The sequence below is a fragment of the Pelmatolapia mariae genome, linkage group LG3_W (genome assembly GCF_036321145.2).
Source record: "Pelmatolapia mariae isolate MD_Pm_ZW linkage group LG3_W, Pm_UMD_F_2, whole genome shotgun sequence".
Taxonomy (NCBI): Eukaryota; Metazoa; Chordata; class Actinopteri; order Cichliformes; family Cichlidae; genus Pelmatolapia; species Pelmatolapia mariae.
Window position 1 is genome coordinate 56,847,309 of NC_086229.1, and position 11,951 is coordinate 56,859,259.

The 11,951-nt window shown below is 38.5% G+C and overlaps 1 protein-coding gene across 1 annotated transcript; it reads right to left on the reverse strand.

Annotated features, from left to right (window-relative positions):
• Positions 1 to 481: 481 nt before the first annotated feature.
• On the reverse strand, positions 482 to 10,955 carry LOC134623797 (butyrophilin subfamily 2 member A2-like). Its single transcript, XM_065470203.1, has 5 exons — positions 10,798 to 10,955; positions 6,663 to 6,672; positions 6,122 to 6,452; positions 620 to 907; positions 482 to 504 (listed from the first exon to the last, which is right to left on the reverse strand). The coding sequence occupies exons 1-5, from the start codon at positions 10,953 to 10,955 to the stop codon at positions 482 to 484; spliced, it is 810 nt and encodes a 269-aa protein (XP_065326275.1).
• Positions 10,956 to 11,951: the final 996 nt, after the last annotated feature.

Genomic DNA, 11,951 nt, shown 5'->3' on the forward strand with positions numbered 1-11,951 from the left:
TTTACCAGCTGACTCTGATTTTCATCTTGCTGTTTCTGTAGCTCGAGGAGTTTCAGTTTGAGTTTATAAATATCATTTTCTAAGTCACATTTATGACTCATTAGAAATTGAACCACCATTATCAAATGAAATTTGTCTTCCTCTCCTTCTTTAAACCAAGTGTTGAAGTTTTCTTGTTCCATATCAAAGTCGAAGGTGTCAGTACCATCTTCTGTGTGATGCAGTGCTTCTTTTTTTTTCTCAGTGAGGGGCTGATGCTCTCTGTGATCAGTGGACATTTTTGTGTTTCTTCCTGTTGTACAAAAAAAATCATTTAATTTGACAGAAATACATTATTTTGTCTTTCTTTAATAAACAATTGATGATTGTTTTTGTCACTTTATTTTAATTTTTAGTCAAAAAATTGTACCTTGATGTTTAGAACAATATTTCCAGACAACAGAGACAACTGCAAGAATAAGCAGGACCGTCACAACAACACTTATGATGATGTGACCAGCAGAACTACATGGAGGATTAAATAAATCACCTGTAATGAGAACACACAGAATATTAACAAGTAGCCTGTAGCAATTTTACAAACAAACAAACAAAAAATATTACTAAATAACTTTTTTACCTGGAACATGTATGTGTGTCTCTCTGCTCTGGTTGGTGTTCCTCTGTTGGACTCTGCAGGTGATGTTGTTGCTGTGTCTCTTCTCCACAGTCACTCTGCTGCTGACAGTATAGAGGTCATCAGGACCTCTGAGGGTCTCTGTAGGTCCAGCAGAGAGGAGGTTTCCCTCACCGTCCAACCACAGCAGCTCAGGCTCTGGATACCAGCCTGCAGACTCACACTGTAACACCACTTTACTACTGTCCTCACTGTTCCTCATTACAGTGATGATAAGTGATGAAACTACACCTAATGATTAGGAAAAGAGAAAACACATTAGTGTTACTACCAGTTACAGTCACCAAAGAGCCAAGGTTAAAATTCTGGGAAATGTATTGACTACTTTTACACCAATCATATTTGAACCACTGAATAGTGACATGAAAAACACTGACTTCTATAATGCCTTGCTGTCAATACATAAGGTACTGACATTCATTTAGGGGCTTCTTTAACATATAAACAATCAAGCAGTTGTAATGCACTCCCGACTGCTTTATTTTTATGTCAGTTCAATTCAGCTTTGCTTATATAGTGCCAAATCACAAGAGCAGTCAAATCAAGGTGCTTTATATTGCAAGGTACAGACCTTTCAATAATAAAGAGAAAAAAACAAGAATCAGATGACTCCCTATGATCAAGCACATGGCAAAAAGTGCTCTGACAAAAAGTCAGAGCACTGTTGAGCCAACCATATCTTTAACATTAACTAGTAATGACTTCATGAACTTATTCACAAATAAAATTTTTATCATTAGAGAAAAAATTACCAATAATCATCCCACAGATGTGATATTATCTACAGCTACTTTTAGTACCATCAATGTTAAGTTAGACTCTTTTTCTCCAATTGATCTTTCTGAGTTAACTTCAATAATTACTTCCTCCAAACCATCAACGTGTCTTTTAGACCCCATTCCTACAAAACTACTAATTATAGGCCAATCTCCAACCTTCCTTTCATATCAAAAATCCTTGAAAGAGTAGTTGTCAAACAGCTAACAGATCATCTGCAGAGGAATGGCTTATTTGAAGAGTTTCAGTCAGGTTTCAGAGCTCATCACAGCACAGAAACAGCTTTAGTGAAAGTTACAAATGATCTTCTTATGGCCTCTGACAGTGGACTCATCTCTGTGCTTGTCCTGCTAGACCTCAGTGCTGCGTTCAATACTGCTGACCATAATATTCTATTAGCTGTAGGTATTACAGCTATTGCGCTCCAGTGGTTTGTATTATATCTATCTAATAGACTCCAATTTGTATATGTAAATGGAGAGTCCTCTTCACCCACTGAGGTTAATTATGGAGTTTCACAGGGTTCAGTGCTAGGACCAATTCTGTTTACATGAAATGGCCTGTATTTGTATAGAGCAGGGGTCGGCAACCCTAGGCACGCACTGATGGCACGCACGACCATAGCTGGACTGGCCATTGGGCATAAGGGCATTTGCTCGGTGGCCCGATTATTATTATTATTATTTTTTTTGGTGGTGGTGGACTGACCAGACGCTGGTCAGTGTGTAAAAATAACTCAGTTGTTTGGTGGTGACTATGGCGGAGCTTCCACAGATTCAGTAAAATTAACAAGTGGTGGAGGCCAGCAGGTGGATGAGGGAAGGGGAGGCAGGAGGAGGAGAGACCCGAGGCAGCCGCCGGTCGGAGCGTCAGGTGAACTGAACTTCAGGTAAAAGGTTATGACCTGCAGTCTGTCGGGGTCAGATATAAACCAAGTTTAGGTGGAGTTTATTTTCGTTGTGCTGACTTTTTACAGTCAGTTACAATAACTCGTACTGCGTACTAGCTAGCATGACGGAATTTATATACTGCTGGGCGGGTGCTATGATTTTATTGATAGTGAACTTTATTTTATTCATAAGGTTAGTTAGTAGAGTTGCCAATCATCAGAGCTGAACAGGTGATGGAGAAACAGGTTTACCTTTTAGGTGACATGAATGAGTTGAAGGGAAGTTATGAACTGTTTCTGAGAGACAAATAACACCAGGATCCTTTTCTACGTAGCTGACAGCTGGTAACTGTGCAGGGGCAGGTCTAGCTTATTAGTTTTGCCAGGGGCCCAGGTAGGGCATTAACAGGGAAAGGGGAGCACAAAGAAATACTTTCTTATTCTCATTCAAAATGTCTGGCTGTTATTAAATAATTATCTAAAGCTTACAACCAAAGTTTTTATCTGACGTAAAATGAATAGAAATCATACATTTACCAACAAGACAGTGTACATCACTGTCACAACAGCGTTTGTTTTCATTCAAAGGCTTTATGGCTTTAATATCTGGGGGCCCGGTTTTTAGTCAAATTGCATCCGTAGACTCGAGACACAATGCATTTCTGGAACTTTCAGGTGTATGGACCAATGTTTTATTTTCTGATCAAACCAGAAATCTTTAATAAGCAGCTAGTTTTGTCTCACATTAACTGGCTGAGTTAATGCCAAATAATGTGACATCGAAGCAGCTGGACTCTACAGCTATGCATGTTCATGGAGCTTGCATTTTCACCTGCTGGACATCACTACCTGACAAGTTTAACTGTCTTCAGAACATTGCAGAGGCCTTATTGACAGTATTTGGCTCCACATATCTGTGTGAGCAGATTTTCTCTCACATGAGTGTCCTTAGGTAGCTGTCTGAATGTTGGACACTCGGAGACCTGTGTCTCTGAGTGGGAGACCAGAGATCATATTAACATGTGTATCTCTGTATTAACAAACATAGCATATTGGCCCAGTTTATTTTTCTTATCATTGTTGTGAGGAGACCAGAAACAGCATTTGTATTTTCTGTTGTACAGTTCATTTGCTGTTATGGAGTTCTTGTTATGAATAAAAAGTGTCTTTTTTTTGTTTCAAGATAGCTGATAACTATTCGCTGATAGCTGCCAACATTTGCAAACAAATATAATTCTATAAAGTGGTTCTATATAATGTGTAACTGTTAATATAGAGCGTTATTAAATTTATTGCTAATGCAATCATATGGCACACTGACTTCTGAGGAAATTTTAAATGGCACTCGCCATCAAAAAGATTGCCTACCCCTGGTATAGAGTTTTACTAGTCCCTAAGGACCCCAAAGCGCTTTACACATCCAGTCATCCACCCATTCACACACTGGTGATGGCAAGCTACATTGCAGCCACAACCATCCTGGGGCGCACTGACAGAGGCGAGGCTGCCGGACACTGGTGCCACCGAGCCCTCTGACCACCAGCAGTAGGCAACGGGTGAGGACCAAGACTGTCCAAGCCAGGACTCGAACCGGCAACCTTCCGATTACAAGGCAAACTCCCAACTCTTAAACCACGATCATACAGTATACATTCTTCCTTTAGGCAGTATCATTAGAAGACATAGCATAAATTTTCACTTCTATGCAGATGACACGCAACTCTATCTTTCCAGGAAGCCAGATAACACACACCAATTAGTTAAACTGCAGGAATGTCTTAAAGACATAAAGACCTGGATGGCCGCTAACTTTCTGTTTCTTAATTCAGATAAAACTGAGGTTATTGTACTCGGCCCTGAAAATCTTAGGGCATTACCTTGGCCTCCAGTAATGCTGTGAGGAACCTTGGAGTCATTTTTGACCAGGACATGTCCTTCAACGCACATATTAAACAAATATGTAAGACTGCTTTCTTCCATTTGCTCAACATCTCTAAAATTAGAAATATCCTGTCTCAGAGTGACGCTGAAAAACTAGTTCATGCATTTATTACTTCCAGGCTGGACTACTGTAATTCATTATTATCAGGATGTCCTAAAAACTCACTGAAAAGTCTTCAGCTAATCCAAAATGCTGCAGCAAGAGTACTGACAGGGACTAGAAAGAGAGAGCATATTTCTCCTGTTTTGGCTTCCCTTCATTGGCTTCCTGTTAAATCCAGAATTGAATTCAAAATCCTGCTCCTCACATACAAGGTCTTAAATAATCAGGCCCCATCTTATCTTAATGACCTTGTAGTGCCATATCACCCTATTAGAGGCCTACTTGTTGTTCCTAGAGTATTTAAAGATTAGGCTTAAAACTTTCCTTTTTGCTAAAGCATATAGTTAGGGCTGGACCAGGTGACCCTGAATCCTCCCTTAGTTATGCTGCAATAGACGTAGGCTGCCGGGGATTCCCATGATGCATTGAGTTTTCCTTTCCAGTCACTTTTCTCACTCACTATGTGTTAATAGACCTCTCTGCATTGAATCGTACCTACTATTAATCTCTGTCTCTCTTCCACAGCATATCTTTATCCTGTTTTCCTTCTCTCACCCCAACCGGTCGCAACGTGGCCGCCTCTCCCTGAGCCTGGTTCTGCTGGAGGTTTCTTCCTGTTAAAAGGGAGTTTTTTTTCCCACTGTTGCCAAAGTGCTTGCTCATAGGGGGACATATGATTGTTGGGTTTTTCTCTGTATCTATTATTGTACGATTTACTGTAAAATATAAAGCGCCTTGAGGCGACTGTTGTTGTGATTTGGCGCTATATAAATAAAATTGAATTGAATTGAATTGGATACAACAAGCCCTGTCCTCAAATGGCCATGCCACAACCATCAGAAGCCAAATGATTTCCTGCCTATATATCCCTGTCTCAGGCACAAAAGGACAGCCCAAACAATAGATCAATCTCTCCTGACCAGGCAATTAGCACCAAGACCCTTTTAATTAACTGGTTTTAATGTTGAACCTAACACATTGTCTAAAACTGCTTATCAGCTACCTTTGTACTTCCATTCGATGAATGGTGCCACCTTACCAACATTAACTACAATAAAACAAAATACGACATTACACCACTTTTGATATTGATATTGATTGCATTCATTACAGCTGTCTTTGACTTATTACTATAAGCTATCTTTAATTTATGAGTGAACCTTTCCTAAATTTATTCCAGTACTAATGCTGAGAGCAACAACAAGGATTCACTTGTTTTAATTGTTAACAATAATTTTGAATGGATTCAATATATATGTAATGAAACAACAGAATGCAAAAAAAAAAAAAAAAACGAGAGCAAAATGTTTATGTGGAAATTCATTTATATATTGGCTCACTTTGTAAAATAGAATACAGAGGCCACAGTGTGTCTTTTAGCTGAGAAAACACTTCATCTAAAAATTGAAATTAATAATTTTCCCTTTCAGTGATGATGCGCAGATTGTTTTTTACAGTTTGTCATCATTTTGAGCACAAATATTGACTCTACGCTAAATACACATTGGTATCGGTTTGATTTTATGGGTTTTTTGTTCTTTTGTTCTTTTCTGTTTGTTTGTTTTGTTCTTTTGCATATATGTGTTGAATAATAGTGCAGCATAACATTTTTATTTGACCCTTGTGATTTTTTTGCTACTAACATTGTACTTTTTCTAAACTAAATAATGACTGATGATTTCCAACATTAGATATCATTTTGAGCTTTCCGTACAAGGACGATATCTCCACTTACCAACAACAAGATCAACACTGGCTTGTCCACTAAGGGCAGGAATGAAGCATTTGTATGATCCCCTATCTGACAGTTTCACTTTGGAGAGTTTTAGTGAAATGTCTCCGAGCTTCAGATTGTTAATGGGTAGTGATGTTCTTTCCATATAGGCTTCATTTTTTTTATTCACAAGCTCCACGCCGTCACGCCAAACATGCACAAATCTGGGTGTGAGGTCAGATCGTGTCCACTCTACTGTCATATCAGCAGCATTCACAGCAGGATCCAGATGACAGGGTAACACAGTGTCATCACCAACTATTGCCACAACTGGGTCAGATGGACCAACCACCTGAGACACAACTAAAAGAAAATTACAAATATGTGTTAAACATGTTAAAAAAAGGGTTCAGAAGCCCAGGTGATGTAACTCTTTTAAAATTACTGTTTTACTCTATGACATAGATTAAACGGCTGATCAATAACATAAATATCTCTGTAATTAATAAACTTCGATGTTTTGTATAATTTGTGTAACTTCATAAACATAAGACTTATTTACCTCCACAAAACTGAAAGAAAAAAACAGAGTGATGAAAAAGAAAGACACAGATGGCCCCAAGTGGCATTTTACAGCAATGTCCATCCTTCAGGCAAAACATTGTAGAAGTTTGAAGACTGAAATTAAAAATATGGGAAAAAATCATAAATAAACTGCACATTAATCATACAAATAATCACTATAAACAATTATGATTTGGCTTTTCACATCACAATTGTAGACATATAAAACATATTGAGGCAACTGTCATTGTGTCATTGTGTGTGTGTCAACTACCAAATAAACAAATTGAAAACAAATGTTTTTCTGGCCAGACGCATGGCAGCACTTCTGCTATAATTTTGTTCGTGTTTAACAAAATTAAAAATGCAGACATAAGTGTACACATTAGTTTCTGACTGCTAGTGAAAATTGTTTTCTTTACAAATGTGACTGGAGAGCTACTTTTCCCTAGCTCTCCAGTCACAAGATCATATGACATGACTTCAAATACGTTTGCATCCTCCTTTCAAGGTCTGTGTGCAGAAGGCAGGAAGGGAGGAACCAGAAGCAGACTCCAGGATGTAAAACTTAAACTCAAAAAATCTCAGCTTTATTGCTTGCACGAGTCAAAATAAAACCAAACCGAAAAAAATGTGAACAGAACACACAGGCAAGTATAAGGGTACTTATACTCGGAGGAAAACACGGACAATAAATACAAGGAGTAAACTAGGGAATGAGGGCCAGGAGGGAAACACAGCCGACACTAATTAAACAGGCGAGACCGGGGAGACGCAAAACTAGAAACACTGACATGGGACATGGGTCAAGGGACCGTCAAAGTAAAACAGGAAACACACAACAGAGGCAAGGACTTCACACTGAACAAAGGGAACACGGAGCACAGAGACAACAGTGACATGACATACAAAACAGAAACCAAAACATTCATAAACCACCATGAAATCATGGATTAATAATAATAATAAAACAAAAGTCAAAACACTGGGTCACCGACCCAGGACCGTGACACTCCATAAGTCATTATTCACTCGGTCAGATGTAGAAAACAAACAACAGACTAAAAGGTTTGGACAGATTGAACAAATGATTAAAAACATTTTATGCAACCAATCATTTCCCTATTGATCATTTTAAATGAAATTTAAAGTATTATTAAAGCCTACTTGCCTCACACAGTCACAGGATGCAGTCAGCTTGTCTGTCAAAGTCCACTGAAATGACCTCATCTGTTAATCATTGATCTGTACCTTGTTTGATATGGCATATGACAGCATTTAGAGTTTACTGGCTGTGTTGCCTGTGTGGGCGTCCTACCCTCTTTCCAGCCTTATGTAGCACCTCTGTGTAGAGCTGTTTCTGCATGGTACCCAGGCAATTAGTACTTAAGGCCAGAGAGCCTTTGTGTTTTAGCCTGTGGACTGAGATTGTTCTTCTAAAATCTTTCAACCTGGACAATCCTATGTGCAGTCTTTAGATATATTTTGGCAAGCTTTTAAATAATTTCTTTTCCAAAAAGGAGGAATGCTGTCTCATTTCACTCTGTACTGTACCACTGTACATGGCTGAAATGACAATAAAAACCACTTGACTTGATATACTAAACAGTATATGAATGGGACATTGGTGGTGATTAAAGTTTTGGACAACCATCAGCAACAAAACTGATTTCACTGCATTATTTTGTTTTTGTAGTGCAGAATACTCCTTCTTGACACCTACATGTAAAAAAAAATGCCCCATTAACTTCCATTAAAACCACATTTTTTTTATCCTCTCTGCCATTTTAGTATAAAACCATACATTCTGTAATGTCAGTATTTCATTTTGAGGAAAGGTTGTGACATTTAAATACACAGGAGGTGATGAGGGGACGGGAAACACATGGGGACACAGCTGATACATGTGTCCCTATGACCATGTGGCGTGATGACATCACAGGAAAAAACGTGAACCTAAAACAATGAACACAGAACACAAGACCCCTTCAAAGTAAAACAGGAACCATAAGACGCAGACATGACCCGAACTTGACAACAAGAAAACACATGACAGACATGAAACATGACAGATTAGACACACTAAAAAACTTGGGAGACTTACCACAGGCATAACTAAAAATAAGACACTGAGGATGAGACCATGAGGTAAACAGGAACAGATCCATAACTCAGAATACATAGAATAACCTGAACTAGACCTACAACTCAAAGCAACCTGATAATACTACAAGAACTAAACTTCCTTTTAATATGCCATAGAAAGACAAATATAGCAATAAACTCAAAATGCTGGATCACAGGCCCAGCCTTTGAGAGTTATAGGTGACCGAGTTGATCATACAGACAATTGATCTTAAAGGTACACCCTGTTTATGTAACTTTGGTAAACCATGTAGTGTAGATTTCCCTGGGTATAACCTGTGGTATGACATACGGTCAATAGCATTGTCCTGTTCTAACTGCTTCAGACAATCTATCACTCTCTTCCTGTAACCACTTCCTGGGTCTCGTTTCAGGGTTTTTAAAAAAAATATATATATATTAATTTCTTTTTAAATTTTTTAAATTTGTATGTACATGCACAGTCCTGTATGTGCATCTCAACAATAATACTTAACTATTAATCACAGTTTTGCCAGATAAAATGATCTGGCTTGCATCAGTCACATGACTCCCATTAACCAATGATCGCCCTTGACAGCAAAGCGCACTGGTTATGAGCCGGAACGAGCTCGCAAAGAGCATGTGTATTTACTTGCCTTCTTAGTGGTGCAGAGTTGTAGGAGAAACAAAAATGAACTCAGAGACACAGACTGATGCGACAAAACCAGTAAGTAGGTGTAGTCTGTAGCACACAGGCGTATTAGCTTATTATGTACACGTTGGTAAGTTGTCTTGTGGCAACTGATGAATTGAAACAAATGAGAGTCTTGTGTGTGCAACATCAAGTTAGCTAGCAGCTATGACCAGCTACTTGTGCAGTTAATAAAATGACAGGTTATGTTTGACGTGTTAAGCCTGTCATGGGTCTGTAGCTCTGTCCAACTTTTTAGGGAACATAAAACATTTTTCAAATTGTTATATAACTTATTTATTAATGTTATTTATTTTCTTGGGTAGGTATTTGATTATTCCTATGGGGTAAAGGATAGGATAATTACAAGCCATATGGCTTCAGCCTATTCCTTTTTCGGTTATTGTTTGCTTGAATATTTTTATGTAAATGTATAATTAAATCTATATTGCAAGTGGCCTGTAATTTCCTTTGCACATATTTAAGCATATTTTGTTTTTTGTCAAAGTGAAAAGGAAGATTTACAAGGTAGTAGTAAAATCTCCTATACTATATGATTTTGCGATTGTGAATAGTAAATAGACTCTTTCTGATATAATGGTTTTCTACTGTACTTCAGTACTCAAAACACTTTGTACAATATACAACAAAGAGGAAGACCAATGAAACTACTTATGGTGTGCAGTGTAGGTTTCTATGGCCGATCAGTTCCCATGGCTGTAATGTACAGGCAATCCAGTTATCTTGTCCATATTGTGTGTTCATCCTAAACTATGATTTATTATGCATTATCATGAAATAATGGATAAGAGAAGAGATTTAAGAGAAATTCTTAGCACAGATTCTGTGATACTGGACTATGATGGAGGGTCATGAAGTGACTCTGCAGTGTAAAAAGAATCAGACACCCTCACTGCTGAATTCTATAAAGATGGCATCTTTATTTGGAAAAGCTCAACAGGAAACTGCCAAAGGTGCGATCTATGCACCTTTTAAACAATCTGTGTGAACTGCCACGAGTATTAAAGAAAAAGAAAATAACAGAAAAAAAGAAAGAGAGCTGGCAATGCTGAAATTAATAGTTTTATCTGGGTTGCACACTATATATATATATAAGAATATATATCTATATATTCTTCAAGCTCGGGTCCCCTACAAGAGGCCTGGGAGCTTGAGGGTCCTGCCCAGTATCTTAGCTGTTCCCAGGACTGCGCTCTTCTGGACAGAGATCTCCGATGTTGTTCCCGGGATCTGCTGGAGCCACTCGCCTAGCTTGGGAGTCACCGCACCTAGTGCTCCGATTACCACGGGGACCACCGTTACCTTCACCCTCCACATCCTCTCGAGCTCTTCTCTGAGTCCTTGGTATTTCTCCAGCTTCTCGTGTTCCTTCTTCCTGATATTGGTGTCATTCGGAACCACTCCATCGATCACTACGGCCGTCTTCTTCTGTTTTTCTACCACCACTATGTCCGGTTGGTTAGCCACCACCATTTTGTCCGTCTGTATCTGGAAGTCCCACAGGATCATTCTCCATCACCCTTGGGGGCATCTCCCATTTTGACCTCGGGACTTCCAGGTTATACTTAGCACAGATGCTTTTAATTTTAAAAAGCGGTTTAAGGATATGGTTTTTACAGGGTACAGGGAGGAGGTAGAGATTTGATAGGGTGTTCTTGTCCAATATTTTCATGTGTGTGCGGGGGCACGGGTATGTTGGTATGGGTATATATATCTGTAGGTTGTGTATCCTTTGAGGTGTTACTGGGGTTATTGAAAATGTGTATATGTGTGTATGTGTATATACGTAGGTATGGATAGATAGAAACATATGTATGTATAGGCGTATATATGTGTATATGTGTATATATATATACATGTATATGTGTATGTATATATATAAATGTGTATATGTGTATGTATATATATAAATATGTATATGTGTATGTATGTATGTGTATATATATATATTTATATATATATAAATTAATAAATAAATTAAAAAAAATACACATAGCATACAATGTAATTGCAAGGAGGTATTTCTGTAGTCTATTCATTACTACATAGTGGAAAAGGGGTGGGATTAAATAAGCTTATGCTTCTTCCTGCTCCTTTTTGAACATGAAAGTTATTTGTAGTTGTGGTTGCTCGTTTTCCTTTTGTTTTGCTTTGTTTATTTGTCTCTTTGAATTCTATGTTGTTTTACTTTTTTTTTTACATGTTCAAAATAAAGATTCAATCAATCAAATGGTAAATGGCCTGTATTTGTACAGCGCTTTTACTAGACCCGCCTAAGGACCCCAAAGCGCTTTACATACCCAGTCACCCACCCATTCACACACTGGTGGAGGCAAGCTACGCGAGGCTGCCATATCGCGCCATCGGCCCTTCTGGCCACCACCAGTAGGCGGTAGGTGAAGTGTCTTGCCCAAGGACACAACGACCGAGACTGTCCAAGCCGAGGCTCGAACCGGCAACCTTCCGATT

Coding starts and splice junctions, on each gene's coding strand:
- LOC134623797 (XM_065470203.1), bottom strand. CDS start 10,955: ATGGTGGTGGCTAACCAACCGGACATAGTGGTGGTAGAAAAACAGAAG. Junction 908..6,121: donor CAGTGTTGATCTTGTTGTTG/GTAAGTGGAGAT, acceptor CCTAATCATTAG/GTGTAGTTTCATCACTTATC. Junction 505..619: donor GACACACATACATGTTCCAG/GTAAAAAAGTTA, acceptor TCCTCCATGTAG/TTCTGCTGGTCACATCATCA.